The sequence below is a fragment of the Lithobates pipiens genome, unplaced genomic scaffold, assembly GCF_037356315.1.
Source record: "Lithobates pipiens isolate NorthernLeopardFrog02 unplaced genomic scaffold, aLitPip1_a1.2 Scaffold_23, whole genome shotgun sequence".
In the NCBI taxonomy this organism is placed as follows: Eukaryota; Metazoa; Chordata; class Amphibia; order Anura; family Ranidae; genus Lithobates; species Lithobates pipiens.
The window spans coordinates 333,831,529-333,848,354 of record NW_027507785.1 but is presented as its reverse complement, the minus strand read 5'-3'; the positions used below and the strand labels follow the sequence as shown (position 1 = coordinate 333,848,354).

General features: G+C 47.1%; 1 protein-coding gene and 1 non-coding gene across 2 annotated transcripts in view; both read left to right on the top strand.

Annotated features, from left to right (window-relative positions):
* Positions 1-33: 33 nt before the first annotated feature.
* Positions 34-16,826, top strand: part of ARMH1 (armadillo like helical domain containing 1) — a 28,275-nt gene continuing 11,482 nt past the window's right edge. Inside the window, exons 1-6 of the mRNA XM_077450742.1 lie at positions 34-168; positions 4,247-4,471; positions 5,509-5,577; positions 9,812-9,978; positions 10,519-10,715; positions 14,328-14,412. Coding sequence (XP_077306868.1) covers positions 4,266-4,471; positions 5,509-5,577; positions 9,812-9,978; positions 10,519-10,715; positions 14,328-14,412 — 724 coding nt within the window. The 5' untranslated portion in view covers positions 34-168; positions 4,247-4,265. The remainder of the gene's footprint in view (positions 169-4,246; positions 4,472-5,508; positions 5,578-9,811; positions 9,979-10,518; positions 10,716-14,327; positions 14,413-16,826) is intronic.
* LOC143928583 (U5 spliceosomal RNA) lies at positions 16,586-16,701 on the top strand. Its single transcript, XR_013262428.1, has one exon. It is a non-coding gene; the product is annotated as a U5 spliceosomal RNA (small nuclear RNA).

Genomic DNA, 16,826 nt, shown 5'->3' with positions numbered 1-16,826 from the left:
AACGTGACCGGCGCTTCACCCATAGAAGCACCATGTCCCGCCCCCCAATGGCGCACCTCATTGGATGGATGATCTTACATCGGGGATTTCATTGGCTGACAGCCTGTAGCCCGGAGCTCTCATTGGCTGGCCGTGTTTCTCGATGTCTGACGGTGTCCTGGGGTGCAGGTGAGTGTTTTTGGGGTGATGAGGGGAGTGTGAGAGACCTGTGCTGCCATATCCGTCTCTTCTGGGGTTAGGCGGAGTGACCCGTCTGAATCATTCGGTTGATGATTACATAGAGAAGCGTACTGGAGTCAAGTCATCAGACAGTTGCAAATCAGTGGTCTTGCTATCAGACAAGTTTTTTTTTTGGTTGGATATTCAACACAGAAAAACTAAATATAACATAATGTATGTGTGACAGCTCTGTGTCATCATTATTTTATATATTACATCACCCTCTCTAACATTTACAATACGGTATGATTTTACTGTGAAAACAGAGCCCCAAATATCAACCCTTTGGCTACAAACTGACATTTTTTCCAATACTTCAAAGTGGATCAGAAACAAAATCTCCCATTGGACCAATATGTTTACAATGTAGATGTGTCACACACACCCCCCTCTATGATATCTTACAATACGGTATGATTTTACTGTTGAAATTTAAAGATATAAACACCCAAATATCAGTACATTGGCTAGTTACAATAAATATATGCCCCAAATATTAGCCCATTCATCAAAATTGATGTTTTCATAATTATATATATATATATATGCAAACAGGCATGTACTGGCCATAGGGACTATAGGGAGTTTCCCGGTGGGCCGATGGCTCAGTGGGCTGGTTTCAGTGACAGCCAGTGGCATTGCTGGGGGGGACTTTTGGGGCTATAGCCCTGAATCTGGGGCCCATAGCCCTGAGTCTGTCCAGGAGTCCCCAACCACAGGGTCCTGGCCCACTACCTGCCCTCTTTCTGGTGACCCTGATGTAAGGAGGGGCTCTCTGGGGACCCTGATGTAAGCCGGAGGCTCTCTGGGGAACCTGATGTAAGAGAGAGGCTCTGTGGGGACCCGGATGTAAGGGGGGGCTCTGTGGGGACCCGGATGTAAGAGGTTGGCTCTCTAGGGACCCTGATGTAAGGCAGATGATCTCTGGGGACTCTAATGTAAGAGGGGCTCTCTGGGGACCCTGATGTAAGGGGAAGGCTATATGGGGACCCTGATGTAAGGGGAGGCTCTCTGGGGATCCTGATGTAAGTGAGGGGCTCTCTGGGGACCCTGATGTGAGGGGGGCTACCTAGGGGCTTTTTTTGCCCAATTGCGTACAGTTTATATGCTGTTTTTTGCGTGTTTTCAAAATTAAAGTGGGCCGGTCTGGATGAAGTCCAGGGCCAAATTTTTGTCCCAGTCCAGCCCTGTATGCAAAAAATATGTTAGATTAAATCTAAGAATTTACAGAGATATATCTTTTTAAAAACATAGGTTTACCATACATATTTTCCTTTTTCGGGCAATGTGTCTTGAACTAGTTTCTGGTTGGTACTTACATTGGAAATATTGTAACAATAAAACCTATTCGTATACAACACCAGCATGGCCACTGTTGATGCATAAATCTGATCCCTCCTTGTTTCATCTTAAATCCATTTAATTCTCATTGTGAATGATTAATAAATGTATCTCTTTGATCATTTAAGACTCAAAACACAAAATTAATACAAATACATTTTTAAGGTTTGCTTTCATATTTTAAAAAATCCATGGCAAAACAAAGAAAAAGATAAATAAATACAGTAAATTCAGTAAATTTTCTGGATTCAAAATGCTTATCTTTATTTTTACAGAAATTACTTAATGGAGATTTTGATTGCTGTGAGATAACTCCAAATTGCTGTTTTAATACTTTTATAGCTTTGGATTCACAACATTCTACAAACTACGAGAACTTAAAAACCGTATTGTAAGATATCATAGAGGGGGGTGTGTATGACACATCTACATTGTAAACGTATTGGTCCAATGGGAGATTTGTTTTTGAACCCATTTAGAAGTAGTGCCATAATGTCACTTTGTAGCCAATGGCTTGATATTTGGAGCCTTGTATCTTTAAATTTCCACAGTAAAATCATATCGTAATGTAAGATAACATAGAGGGGGTGTGTATGACACATCTGCATTGTAAACGTATTGGTCGAATGGGAGAATTTATTGGTCGAATGGGAAGATTTCAGTTTGTAACCAATGGGTTGGTATTTGGGGCTCTATATCTTTAAATTTCCACAGTAAAAATCATACCGTATTGTAAGATATCATAGAGGGGGGTGTGTATGACACATCTACATTGTAAACGTATTGGTCCAATGGGAGATTTGGTTTCTGACTCATTTTGAAGTATTGCTAAAATGTCAGTTTGTCAGTTGGTATTTGGGGCTCTATATCTTAAAATTTCCACAGTAAAAATCATGCCGTATTGTAAGATATCATAGAGGGGGGTGTGTCTGACACATCTGCATTGTAAAAGTTTTGGTCCAATGGGAGATTTTGTTTTTGAACCCATTTAGAAGTAGTGCCAAAACGTCACTTTGTAGCCAAAGGGTTGATATTTGGGGCTCTATATCTTTAAATCTCCACTGTAAAATCATACCGTATTGTAAGATATCATAGAGGGGGGTGTGTATGACACATCTGCATTGTAAACGTATTGGTCCAATGGGAGATTTTGTTTCTGACTCATTTTGAGGTATTGCGGAAATGTCAGTTTTTAGCCAATGGGTTGATATTTTGGGCTCTATATCTTTACATTTCCACAGTAAAATCATACCATATAGTAAATGTTAAAGAGGGTGATGTAATATATAAAATAATGATTACACAGAGCTGTCACACATACATTATGTTATATTTAGTTTTTCTGTGTTTTATATGCAACCAAAAAAATTTGTCTGATTGCAAGACCACTGATTTGCAACTGTCTGATGGCTTGACTCCAGTGAGAAGAGTCAGAGAGGAGCTGACAGGGGAGCAACTCCAGGTGACCTCTGACCCCCCGGATTCCAGGTGACCTCTGACCTCCCGGATTCCAGGTGACCTCTGACCCCTCGGATTCTAGGTGACCTCTGACCTCTCAGGTTCTAGGTGATCTCTAATATTCTAGGTGACCTCTGACCTCAGATTCCATGTGACGTTTGATCCCCAAATTCCAGATGATCTCTGATCCCCAGATTCTAGGTGACCTCTGACCTCTCAGGTTCTAGGTGACCTCTGACCCCCAGATTCTAGATGACCTCTGTGTTTCAATTACTTTTATTAAGATATTTTTCAAATAAAAACATTCCACATAATTTCATTACAAAACCTTATAGGTAAACATGCTTAACATAGATATATATATATATATATAAAACACAACACATAATCACACAACCAACATAGTCCATGGACCAATCACATAATACCGTCCTAACATAGAAAAATTTTAGGATATTCTATAATCTCCCCTTCTTCCCTCCCCCATGTAAGAGAAAAAAAAAAAAGTTCCATACTTTATAATATATTTGTGTCCCTATACCCTGTCCCCTTAACTTTAGTGACCCCCCCCCCCCCCCCTATTACATATTCCCAGTCATTTTTATCCTTTATCCCATACTGATATTCTTCCCAATCATATTGTTTAATTTGAAGAGGAAAGAGCTGCAGCTCTCTACCAACATTTCATTACTCCCTCGTGAACAAAAAAAGGAGGGGGAGGGAGGGCAAAGTGTTTTTTTCCAATCATAATCATAATCATAGTTTTCATCGACAAAATTAACACTAATTCCGGGTGACCCCTGACCTCCAGACTCCCGGTGACCTCTGACCTCCTAGAAGACAGACAGCTGACACCCCCCCCACACACACACACACACACACACACAAGTTCCAGGTGACCTCTGACCTCCCATATTATTATTGTAAAAATTATTAAGCTCATGTAATCTCCACCATTACTGGACCCTCACCCCGCCCCTCTAGTAATGGCGGAGTGGACAGATCCCTGTTGATGTCTGGGTCTGTCCCAACCTCCAGCAGTCATGGCCGGTGCTGTGTACACACAATGAGGAAAAAGAACTTTCTCAATGAACCTGCGCTTCACAGATCCAATCTGTCCCATAGTGTATGTGGGAATTGTAGGGTTTAGTTTGTGTGTCGTATGATGATGTCATCAGTTCTTGTGTGTCATGTGATGATGTCATCAGTTCATGTGTGTCTCCTCCAGATCACTCTGAGCTGCCATCATGATCTCTGTGAAGGAGCAGGAGGCCATCAGCCAGCTCATGGAGTTCTTCAAGGATTGGGACAACAGTGGCAAAGTCACCCGCTGCCGAATTCTCAACAACTTCATCACCTCCAATCAGGGGAGGACCGCACTGGAACTGGAGGAGGAGTTCTCCCAGGGGGGCAGCTTGTTCCTGGCCCGGATCACCACATGGCTGAGACTCTCGTATCCTGACATTCCCAGACTCTGCACCGTACTACTTCCCTTGTCCTGTATGTCGGGTGTAATTCCCTTTATCTGTTCTTATTCTGTCTTTATGGACTCTGCACAGTACCACTTCTCTTGTCCTGTATGTCGGGTGTAATTCTCGGTATCTGTTCTTATTCTGTCTGTATGGACTCTGCACAGTACCACTTCTCTTGTCCTGTATGTCGGGTGTAATTCTCGGTATCTGTTCTTATTCTGTATGTATGGACTCTGCACAGTACCACTTCTCTTGTTCTGTATGTCGGGTGTAATTCTCGGTATCTGTTCTTATTCTGTATGTATGGACTCTGCACAGTACTACTTCTCTTGTCCTGTATGTCGGGTGTAATTCTCGGTATCTGTTCTTATTCTGTATGTATGGACTCTGCACAGTACCACTTCTCTTGTCCTGTATGTCGGGTGTAATTCTCGGTATCTGTTCTTATTCTGTATGTATGGACTCTGCACAGTACTACTTCTCTTGTCCTGTATGCCGGGTGTAATTCTCGGTATCTGTTCTTATTCTGTATGTATGGACTCTGCACAGTACCACTTCTCTTGTCCTGTATGTCGGGTGTAATTCTCGGTATCTGTTCTTATTCTGTATGTATGGACTGTGCACAGTACTACTTCTCTTGTCCTGTATGTCGGGTGTAATTCTCGGTATCTGTTCTTATTCTGTATGTATGGACTCTGCACAGTACTACTTCTCTTGTCCTGTATGTCGGGTGTAATTCTCGGTATCTGTCCTTATTCTGTATGTATGGACTCTGCACAGTACCACTTCTCTTGTCCTGTATGTCGGGTGTAATTCTCGGTATCTGTCCTTATTCTGTATGTATGGACTCTGCACAGTACCACTTCTCTTGTCCTGTATGTCGGGTGTAATTCTCGGTATCTCTTCTTATTCTGTATGTATGGACTCTGCACAGTACCACTTCTCTTGTCCTGTATGCTGGGTGTAATTCTCGGTATCTGTTATCGGTATCTGGTGATTCTCCTCAGCCTATACTCAGATATATGTTCGGGACGTGTCTTAAGGAAATTTTGCAGTCTATCTCCATTTTCCTCTCATCCACCGGCAGGTAAGTGTTCCTGTGCTGTGAATGTTATATTGTATCCAATGTGCTGAATTTGGTAATTGTATCACATATACCTGGAGTGTCACAATGTAGCGCAGAGGGCGGAGCACTACTCGCGTCTCTCGTATTCTGGGTACGGTCTAAAGCAGGACATTTCAGGGCCATTAAGGACCCCTTCATCCTTCAGTTGGGACAGTTATGTGAAACTGACACAAAGTATAAATTGTCATTGTATCGACTTCACACAATTGTCCTGGAATCTCAGGTTCTCACCACTAGGTCACTTTATCTTTGCTATCCTGCCTGGTTCTCCTTTACTATGAGGGACATATCTTGGCTGCCCTGCTTATATCTTCCTTTCTCCTAGGGATGTATCTTGGTCATCCTGCCTGTATCTAATTTAATATAAGGTCCATTTATTGTCCGTCCTGCCTGGTCGTTCATTTTCTCTGAGGGACGTATCTTGGCCACCCTACTTATATGGTATTTCCTCTTAGGGCTGCATTTTGGTCATCCTGCCTGTATCTCATTTCCTATGAATGACATATCTTGGTCCATCCTGCTTATATCTCAGTTCTTCTGAGGGCCATATACAAGCCCTCCTGCCTGTATCTTGTTTCCACTGAGAACCATTTATTGACCATCCTGCCCAGTTTTCATTTTCTCTGAGGGACATAGCTTTGCCCTCCTGCCTGTATTTTGTTTCCTCTGAGGACCATACTGTATATTGGCCATCCTGCCTTATCTCGTTTCCTCTGAGGGACATATCTTGGCTTCCTTACCTATATTTTCTATCTTATTTCCTCACAGGGCTTTAGCTTTGGCGCCCTATATGTATTTTATTTTCTCTGAGGACTTTATATTGGGCATTCTGCTTAGTCTTCATTTCCTCTGGGGTCCTCTCCTCTACCCTTCTCTGTCGGGGTCCCTCAGGGTTCTGCTCTTGGACCTCTCCTAATCTCCACCTATGCCTCCTCCATGGGTCAGCTGATGGCCTCCCATGGCTTCCAATACCATCTCTATGCTGACGACACCCAAATATTTCTCTCTTCTCCTTAGCTCACTCCTTCAGTTTCATCGCACATCACTAATTTACTAACAGACATATCAGCCTGGATGTCACACCACTTCCTCAAACTCAATCTATCCAAAACAGAGCTCATAATATTTCCTCCCCTATGTGCCTCTTCCCCTAAGTTGTCTGTCAATATCGATAGCACTACTTTTAGCCTGTCCCCACATGCCAAGGTGGTAGGTGTAATCCTGGACTCTGAACTCTCCTTTCAGCCCGACATCCAATCATTGTCCAAAGCTTACCGCCTCAACCTCAAAAACATCTCCAGAATATGCCCCTTCCTAACCAATGACACCACAAAGCTCCTAATTCACTCCACGGTCATCTCTCGCCTTGACTACTGCAACTTCCTCCTCATTGGCTTACCTTTACATAGGCTATCCCCTCTTCAGTCCATCATGAATGCTGCTGCCGGGGTCATCCACCTTACCAACTGCTCAGTGTCTGCGATCCCTCTCTGCCAATTTCCCCACTGAGCTCCATTCAGTGTCCTCCACCCCTTTCTGCCAATGCCTCCACTGGCCTCCATTCTGTGTCCTCCAAACCTCTCTGCCAATCCCCCCACTGGTCTCCATTCAGTGTCCTCCATCTTGCTCTGCCAATCCCTCCACTGACCTCAATTCAGTGTCCTCCACCCCTCTCTACCAATCCCTCCACTGGTCTCCATTCAGTGATCGCAACCCCTCTCTGCCAATCCCTCCACTGGCTTCCATTTAGTGAAATCCACCCCTCTCTGCCAATCCCTCCACTGGTCTCCATTCAGTGTCCTCCACCCCTCTCTGCCAATCCCTCCACTGGCTTCCATTCAAGGTCCTTCACCCTGCTACCACCCCGTCCACTAACCTTCATTCAGTTTCCCCCACCCCTCTCTACCAATCCCTCCACTGGCCTCCATTCATTTCCTCTGAGGGACTTATTCTGGCCATTCCTGCTTGTACTTCATTTCCTCTGAGGGACGTATCATGGCTGTCCTGCTTGTATCCCATTTCCTCTGAGGGACGTATCTTGGCTGTCCTGCTTGTATCTAATTTCCTCTGAGGGACGTATCCTGGCTTTCTTGCTTGTATCTCATTTCCTCTGAGGGACATATCCTGGCTGTCCTGCTTGTATCTCATTTCCTCTGAGGGACGTATCCTGGCTGTCTTGCTTGTATCTCATTTCCTCTGAGGGACGTATCCTGGCTGTCTTGCTTGTACCTCATTTCCTCTGAGGGACATATCCTGGCTGTCCTGCTTGTACCTCATTTCCTCTGAGGGACGTATCCTGGCTGTCTTGCTTGTATCTCATTTCCTCTGAGGGACGTATCCTGGCTGTCTTGCTTGTATCTCATTTCCTCTGAGGGACGTATCCTGGCTGTCCTGCTTGTATCTCATTTCCTCTGAGGGACGTATCTTGGCTGTCCTGCTTGTACCTCATTTCCTCTGAGGGACGTATCCTGGCTGTCCTGCTTGTATCTCATTTCCTCTGAGGGACGTATCCTGGCTGTCCTGCTTGTATCTCATTTCCTCTGAGGGACGTATCTTGGCTGTCCTGCTTGTACCTCATTTCCTCTGAGGGACGTATCTTGGCTGTCCTGCTTGTACCTCATTTCCTCTGAGGGACGTATCTTGGCTGTCCTGCTTGTACCTCATTTCCTCTGAGGGACGTATCCTGGCTGTCCTGCTTGTACCTCATTTCCTCTGAGGGACGTATCTTGGCTGTCCTGCTTGTACCTCATTTCCTCTGAGGGACGTATCTTGGCTGTCCTGCTTGTACCTCATTTCCTCTGAGGGACGTATCCTGGCTGTCCTGCTTGTATCTCATTTCCTCTGAGGGACGTATCTTGGCTGTCCTGCTTGTACCTCATTTCCTCTGAGGGACGTATCCTGGCTGTCCTGCTTGTACCTCATTTCCTCTGAGGGACATATCCTGGCTGTCCTGCTTGTACCTCATTTCCTCTGAGGGACGTATCTTGTCTGTCCTGCTTGTATCCCATTTCCTCTGAGGGACGTATCCTGGCTGTCTTGCTTGTATCTCATTTCCTCTGAGGGACGTATCCTGGCTGTCCTGCCTGTATCTCATTTCCTCTGAGGGACGTATCTTGGCTGTCCTGCTTGTACCTCATTTCCTCTGAGGGACGTATCCTGGCTGTCCTGCTTGTATCTCATTTCCTCTGAGGGACGTATCCTGGCTGTCCTGCTTGTATCTCATTTCCTCTGAGGGACGTATCTTGGCTGTCCTGCTTGTACCTCATTTCCTCTGAGGGACGTATCTTGGCTGTCCTGCTTGTACCTCATTTCCTCTGAGGGACGTATCTTGGCTGTCCTGCTTGTACCTCATTTCCTCTGAGGGACGTATCTTGGCTGTCCTGCTTGTATCTCATTTCCTCTGAGGGACGTATCTTGGCTGTCCTGCTTGTATCCCATTTTCTCTGAGGGACGTATCTTGGCTGTCAGCTTGTATCCCATTTCCTCTGGGGAACGTATCCTGGCCATCCAGTTTGTATCTCTTTTCCTCTGAGGGACGTATCCTGGCCATCCAGTTTGTATCTCTTTTCCACAGAGTAACGTATCCTGGCCATCCAGTTTGTATCTCTTTTCCTCTGAGTAACGTATCCTGGCCATCCAGTTTGTATCTCTTTTCCTCTGAGTAACGTATCCTGGCCATCCAGTTTGTATCTCTTTTCCTCTGAGTAACGTATCCTGGCCATCCAGTTTGTATCTCTTTTCCTCTGAGTAACGTATCCTGGCCATCCAGTTTGTATCTCTTTTCCTCTGAGGGACGTATCCTGGCCATCCAGTTTGTATCTCTTTTCCTCTGAGGGACGTATCCTGGCCATCCAGTTTGTATCTCTTTTCCTCTGAGTAACGTATCCTGGCCATCCAGTTTGTATCTCTTTTCCACAGAGTAACGTATCCTGGCCATCCAGTTTGTATCTCTTTTCCTCTGAGGGACGTATCCTGGCCATCCAGTTTGTATCTCTTTTCCTCTGAGTAACGTATCCTGGCCATCCAGTTTGTATCTCTTTTCCTCTGAGTAACGTATCCTGGCCATCCAGTTTGTATCTCTTTTCCTCTGAGTAACGTATCCTGGCCATCCAGTTTGTATCTCATTTCCTCTGAGGGACGTATCTTGACCAACTTACCTGTATCTCATTTGTCTCTTATTTTCTGTGCTGAGCAGCAGTCGTTATAAGGTGGAGTTTGTGGAGGTTGGAGGCATCCTGACATTGCTGGAGATTCTGGGCTTGAATCAGATATCTGATCAAAACAAGACGGAGGCTCTAAAAATTCTGCAGATCCTGGGCCGATCGGGACGGACATATAAAGAGCTGATCTGTGAGAGCTACGGTGAGTACCGAGGAGCATCACTGTGTATATGAAGATCTGAGATCCATGTGCATAATGCTGGCCACACATATTACACCCTGATTGTACAATCTCCTTCAGATTTACCTTTTATGCAACAACTGCCAATAGCGGGGTACAGGCAGTTCTCCTGTACCAGAGCCCCATGGGGCTACAGGGTGGCTGGGGCCGAGCTCAGAGTATTCTTCTCTTTCCTCCTCCATCCCTTGATGGAGGAGAGGGAGGTACGTGCTGTGAAGGTAGGTAGGTAGGCTGACCGGACCCCATGATTTCTGATGGTGGTTTTGGATGAATGGGATGGACCAAAGGCAGGACCTCGGGTTACTTAGTTTTGGTAAATGTAAAGGAGATTTTCTAAAGGCATCACAAATACAAGAGTAGCACAAATCACCAATACAAGGCAGAACCACCGAAATGAGAAATTGTTTTGTTGAAATTGGATGATGAAAATCCAGCCAATTGAGAGCGGCGGTCATTGAGCTCTGTGTAATGTTTGCACTCACAGCATGCTTCCCCATACAGGAGTACGTTCGGTCGCTGAATGTCTGGCCAAGTCTAAGTTAGAAGAGACTCAGGAACAGGCCCGGGTGCTGCTGGAGCTCTTGGCTCATGGGAACCCCAAATACCAAACACAAGTGTATAAGGGGCTGATCGCCCTCCTGGCCTGCGACTCCCCCAAAGCCCAACACCTGACCCTGCAAACACTGCGCACTGTGCAGGTAAGTGACATTTAGCCACAGTAGTTTGTGTCTCTGCCCCTCCTACATTGGTGAGATTTCCCCCATTAGTTTGTGTCTCTGCCCCTCCCACAATGGGAAGATTTCCTGCTGTAGTTTGTGACTCTGCCCCTCCCACAATGATGCGTTTTCCTGCAGTAGTTTGTGTCTCTGCCCCTCCCACAATGGTGAGATTTCCTGCAGTAGTTTGTGACTCTGCCCCTCCCACAATGGTGAGATTTCCTGCAGTAGTTTGTGTCTCTGCCCCTCCCACAATGGTGAGGTTTCCTGCAGTAGTTTGTGTCTCTGCCCCACCCACAATGGTGAGATTTCCTGCAGTAGTTTGTGACTCTTCCCCTCCCACAATGGTGAGATTTCCTGCAGTAGTTTGTGTCTCTGCCCCTCCCACAATGATGCGTTTTCCTGCAGTAGTTTGTGTCTCTGCCCCTCCCACAATGATGAGGTTTCCTGTAGTAGTTTGTGTCTCTGCCCCTCCCACAATGATGAGGTTTCCTGCAGTAGTTTGTGTCTCTGCCCCTCCCACAATGGTGAGGTTTCCCCCATTAGTTTGTGTCTCTGCCCCTCCCACAATGGGAAGATTTCCTGCAGTAGTTTGTGACTCTGCCCCTCCCACAATGATGCGTTTTCCTGCAGTAGTTTGTGTCTCTGCCCCTCCCACAATGGTGAGATTTCCTGCAGTAGTTTGTGACTCTGCCCCTCCCACAATGGTGAGATTTCCTGCAGTAGTTTGTGTCTCTGCCCCTCCCACAATGGTGAGGTTTCCTGCAGTAGTTTGTGTCTCTGCCCCACCCACAATGGTGAGATTTCCTGCAGTAGTTTGTGTCTCTGCCCCTCCCACAATGATGCGTTTTCCTGTAGTAGTTTGTGTCTCTGCCCCTCCCACAATGATGAGGTTTCCTGTAGTAGTTTGTGTCTCTGCCCCTCCCACAATGGTGAGGTTTCCACCATTAGTTTGTGTCTCTGCCCCTCCCACAATGGGAAGATTTCCTGCAGTAGTTTGTGACTCTGCCCCTCCCACAATGGGAAGATTTCCTGCAGTAGTTTGTGTCTCTGCCCCTCCCACAATGGTGAGGTTTCCTGCAGTAGTTTGTGTCTCTGCCCCACCCACAATGGTGAGATTTCCTGCAGTAGTTTGTGACTCTGCCCCTCCCACAATGGTGAGATTTCCTGCAGTAGTTTGTGTCTCTGCCCCTCCCAAAATGATGCGTTTTCCTGCAGTAGTTTGTGTCTCTGCCCCTCCCACAATGATGAGGTTTCCTGCAGTAGTTTGTGTCTCTGCCCCTCCCACAATGGTGAGGTTTCCCCCATTAGTTTGTGTCTCTGCCCCTCCCACAATGGGAAGATTTCCTGCAGTAGTTTGTGACTCTGCCCCTCCCACAATGGTGAGATTTCCTGCAGTAGTTTGTGTCTCTGCCCCTCCCACAATGATGCGTTTTCCTGCAGTAGTTTGTGTCTCTGCCCCTCCCACAATGATGAGGTTTCCTGCAGTAGTTTGTGTCTCTGCCCCTCCCACAATGATGCGTTTTCCTGCAGTAGTTTGTGTCTCTGCCCCTCCCACAATGATGAGGTTTCCTGCAGTAGTTTGTGTCTCTGCCCCTCCCACAATGGTGAGGTTTCCCCCATTAGTTTGTGTCTCTGCCCCTCCCACAATGGGAAGATTTCCTGCAGTAGTTTGTGACTCTGCCCCTCCCACAATGGTGAGATTTCCTGCAGTAGTTTGTGTCTCTGCCCCTCCCACAATGGTGAGGTTTCCCCCATTAGTTTGTGTCTCTGCCCCTCCCACAATGGTGAGATTTCCTGCAGTAGTTTGTGTCTCTGCCCCTCCCACAATGGTGAGATTTCCTGCAGTAGTTTGTGTCTCTGCCCCTCCCACAATGGGGAGATTTCCTGCAGTAGTTTGTGTCTCTGCCCCTCCCACAATGATGCGTTTTCCTGCAGTAGTTTGTGTCTCTGCCCCTCCCACAATGATGAGGTTTCCTGCAGTAATTTGTGTCTCTGCCCCTCCCACAATGGTGAGATTTCCTGCAGTAGTTTGTGTCTCTTCCCCCCCCCCCCCCCCCACTAACTGATATAAATGTCCCCTCCCCATTCTAAAAGCCACGCCCACCAATCTAATCGCCATGCTGTCTCTGCAGATGATCAATGATGTACAGAGAATATAAAGGAGAAATATACAGTATATGTACACACAGAGTTTCTAATGAACACTGTGATGAATTGAGAATTTTTTTTTTTTTTTTTTTTGTCAAATAACTTTTTATTATTTTAAAGTGAAACATTACACGTCAAACACTTCAGTTCAGCATTGGGGGAGCGGAAGAAAGGGATCAGAAAAATTACAGGGGAGAACATACCATAAAAGCATATTGGCCTACGTAATACAGCCACCTGGAGCAGGTACAAGCCAGGCCAGATAGAGCTATTCACAGACAGCATGTTCTGCAACACATGTAAAACAGGGATACAGTCCAACCAGTAATAGACCTATCCTCAAGACTTAACCGCCAAACCAGAGTTGCAATCCGAGGATACGTGTGGCAACGAATAATGTAAGACACTTATAATACACTTTAACCCAAACAAACACCCCCCCTCAGGGGGGGGGGGGGGTCTGGAAGAATGATAGGCATAAGAGAAAGGAAGAAGGGAAAAAGAAAGAAGATAGATAAAAAGAGAGAGGAAAGGGATACCTAAGGATAGAAAGAAAGGTAGAGAGGAAAGGGAGGGGGTAGGGGTGGGTAGTCATCCGAAAACTTCCGCTTGCCTGTCAGGGTCGATCGTCCTTAAGATTCCAGGGGTTCCAGACTACGTCATGCGCTTCCAGCCGGTCCCGTATCCTGGCGGTCATCTTCTCCATAAGCTCCACATCTCTGATGCGGGCGTATAATGCGTCCGGGGTAGGGGGGTGTGTTTTTTTCCAGTGGAGAGCAACCAGACACCTCGCTGCGGTCAGGATATGGCGGGATAATTTCTGTAGGGATTTGGACAATTTGGGGAAAGGGACTCCCAGTAAAAAGTGCTTTGGGTGTAAGTCCAGGGGTTGGTCCAGGATACTGGCCAAGAGCGTACGGACTTCCGTCCAGAAAGGGACTATACGAGGGCATTGCCAGTATATATGCAAGAGGGTGCCCTTATGCCCCACACAGCGCCAGCACCGGTCTGTTGTAGAAGGGTAAATAGCGTGCAGGACATCCGGGGTCATGTACCAGAAGAACAATATTTTGTATGCGTTCTCCCGGTAGAGCGTACACATGGAGCTCTTGGATGCCTGCGACCAAATCACCCGCCATTGCTCCTCCGTGAACACTTCACCCAGAGCCTCCTCCCATTTAAGCATATATGCATGTTTGCCGTTAGGACCCATAGGAAAGGCGTTAATTATTTTATAAATATCCGATATCATCCCCTTCTGTGCCGTACCTGATGAGATTACTATTTCAAACATGGTAGGCGGGGAGAAACGGGAGAATTTATTTTTAATTATTGTCTGTTTAAAGTGGAGCAGGTAAGTGACTGTGTGCTTAGGCAGTGAAATCCAGATGTCCTGCTGAAGGGAGGAATCGATGTGATTGGGATGTCTGTGTTCTCCTGCAGGGAATTGTACAGACAGCTCACCCGTCTATTACAGAGCCGCTGCTGGCAGTGCTGCAGTCCATGCACCTGGAGGTGCAGAATGAAGGTAGGTGCAGTATGGAGGTAGGTGTGAAGTATGAAAAGGGGTGTGGTATGGAGGGAGGTGAGGTGTGGAGAAGGAGGTTTAGTATAAAGGGGGGGTTGTGGTATGGAAGGGGGTGCGGTATGGAGAAGGGGTGCAATTTAGAAGGGAGTGCAGTATGGAGGGAGGTACAATATAGAGGGAGGTAGGGTGTGGAGGGGGTGTGATATGGAGAGGGGTACAGTATAGAAGGGGGTACGGTATGGAGGGGGGTGTAGTATAGAGAGGGGTGCGGTATGGAGGGGGGTGTAGTATAGAGAGGGGTGCAGTATGGGGGGGTGTAGTGTGGGGGGTGTAGTATAGAGAGGGGTGCAGTATGGAGGGGGATGTAATATAGAGAGGGGTGTAGTATGGAGGGGGTGCAGTATGGAGGGTGTAGTATGGAGGGGGTGCGGTATGGAGGGGGGTGTAGTATAGAGAGGGGTACAGTATGGGGGGTGTAGTATGGAGGGGGGTGTAGTATAGAGAGGGGTGCGGTATGGAGGGGGATGTAGTATAGAGAGGGATGCAGTATGGGGGGGGGTGTAGTATAGAGAGGGGTGCAGTATGGAGGGGGATGTAGTATAGAGAGGGGTGTAGTATGGAGGGGGTGCAGTATGGGGGCGGTGTAGTATGGAGGGGGGTCTAGTATAGAGAGGGGTACAGTATGGGGGGGGTGTAGTATAGAGAGGGGTGCAGTATGGGGGGGTGTAGTATGGAGGGGGGTGTAGTATAGAGAGTTGTGCAGTATGGCGGGGGTTCCGGTATGGAGGGGGATGTAGTATAGAGAGGGGTGTAGTATGGAGGGGGTGCAGTATGGGGGAGGTGTAGTATGGAGGGGGTGCGGTATGGAGGGGGTGTAGTATAGAGAGGGATGCAGTATGGAGGGGGTGCAGTATGGGGGGGTGTAGTATGGAGGGGGTGCGGTATGGAGGGGGGTGTAGTATAGATGGGGTGCGGTATAGAGGGAGGTGTAGTATAGAGAGGGGTGCAGTATGGAGGGGAATGTAGTATAGAGAGGGGTGTAGTATGGGGGGTGTAGTATGGAGGGGGTGCAGTATGGGGGGGGTGTAGTATGGAGGGGGTGCGGTATGGAGGGGGGTGTAGTATGGAGGGGGTGCGGTATGGAGGGGGGTGTAGTATAGATAGGGTGCAGTATGAGGGGGTGCGGTATAGAGGGAGGTGTAGTATAGAGAGGGGTGCAGAATGGGGGTGGTGCAGTATAGAAGGGGGTGTGGTATAGAGGGAGGTGTAGTATAGAGATGGGGCAGTATGGGGGTGGTGCAGTAAAGAGGGAGGTGTAGTATGGAGGGGGTGCGGTATGGAGGGGGGTGTAGTATAGATAGGGTGCAGTATGAGGGGGTGCGGTATAGAGGGAGGTGTAGTATAGAGAGGGGTGCAGAATGGGGGTGGTGCAGTATAGAAGGGGGTGTGGTATAGAGGGAGGTGTAGTATAGAGATGGGGCAGTATGGGGGTGGTGCAGTAAAGAGGGAGGTGTAGTATGGAGGGAGGGGTCGTATAGAGAGGGGTGCAGTATGGGGGTGGTGCAGTATAGAAGGGGGTGCGGTATAGAGGGAGGTGTAGTATGGAGGGGGGTGTAGTATGGAGGGAGGGGTAGTATAGAGAGGGGTGCAGTTTAGAAGGGGGTGCGGTATAGAGGGAGGTGTAGTATGGAGGTAGGTACGGTACAGAGGTAAGTACTTTCTGTATTATACAATGTTGCTCAGTATTCTGTGGATTGAAGTGAGATGTCGAGTTCTGCTCTGGGAATGCTGACACTTCTAGTTCCACAGCCTGTAGTCTGCTGGGATCTCAGGATCTGATTGGCCTGTGTAGTACATGGTGGGTGTGTCTTCAGCTTTTTTATGAATTCAACCTCACGTTTATAGACAGCAGAGAAGAAGGGGCGGAGCGCTGGCTGTTCTCATTTGCATACCCATCATGCACTGCAGCATATCCCGTGTATTGTGTTCTCTTAGTATAATAATTTTGTATATTATCTATTGATGGAGGTAATAGAAGTATTAGGAGGGGAGGGGAGGACAGAGCGCCGCTGGGAGGACAGAAGCTGCAGTGAGATTTGATGACAGAGGAAGATCGCCATGAGATGAGTAGAGATCGGGCAGAGGCGGGGAGGAGCCGGTGGCGGTGATCGGTATACTCTGGTTTCTCTTCAGATCGAATAAATCTTTCGCCTTTTACTAAAGATTTCCGTGGAGAGGAACAATTATGAGTTTTCAACAATTTTTTGAGGCCTGGTCTCTGACCCGGCTAATTATATGGTGAAAAATAGAAAAAGTTTCTTAATATGGTGGATGAATTTAGTCTCCAATGATACAATGTAACAGATCAGTGTGTGAGCTGGAAGATCAGAGCAATGAAATGTATCGCTTGTAGG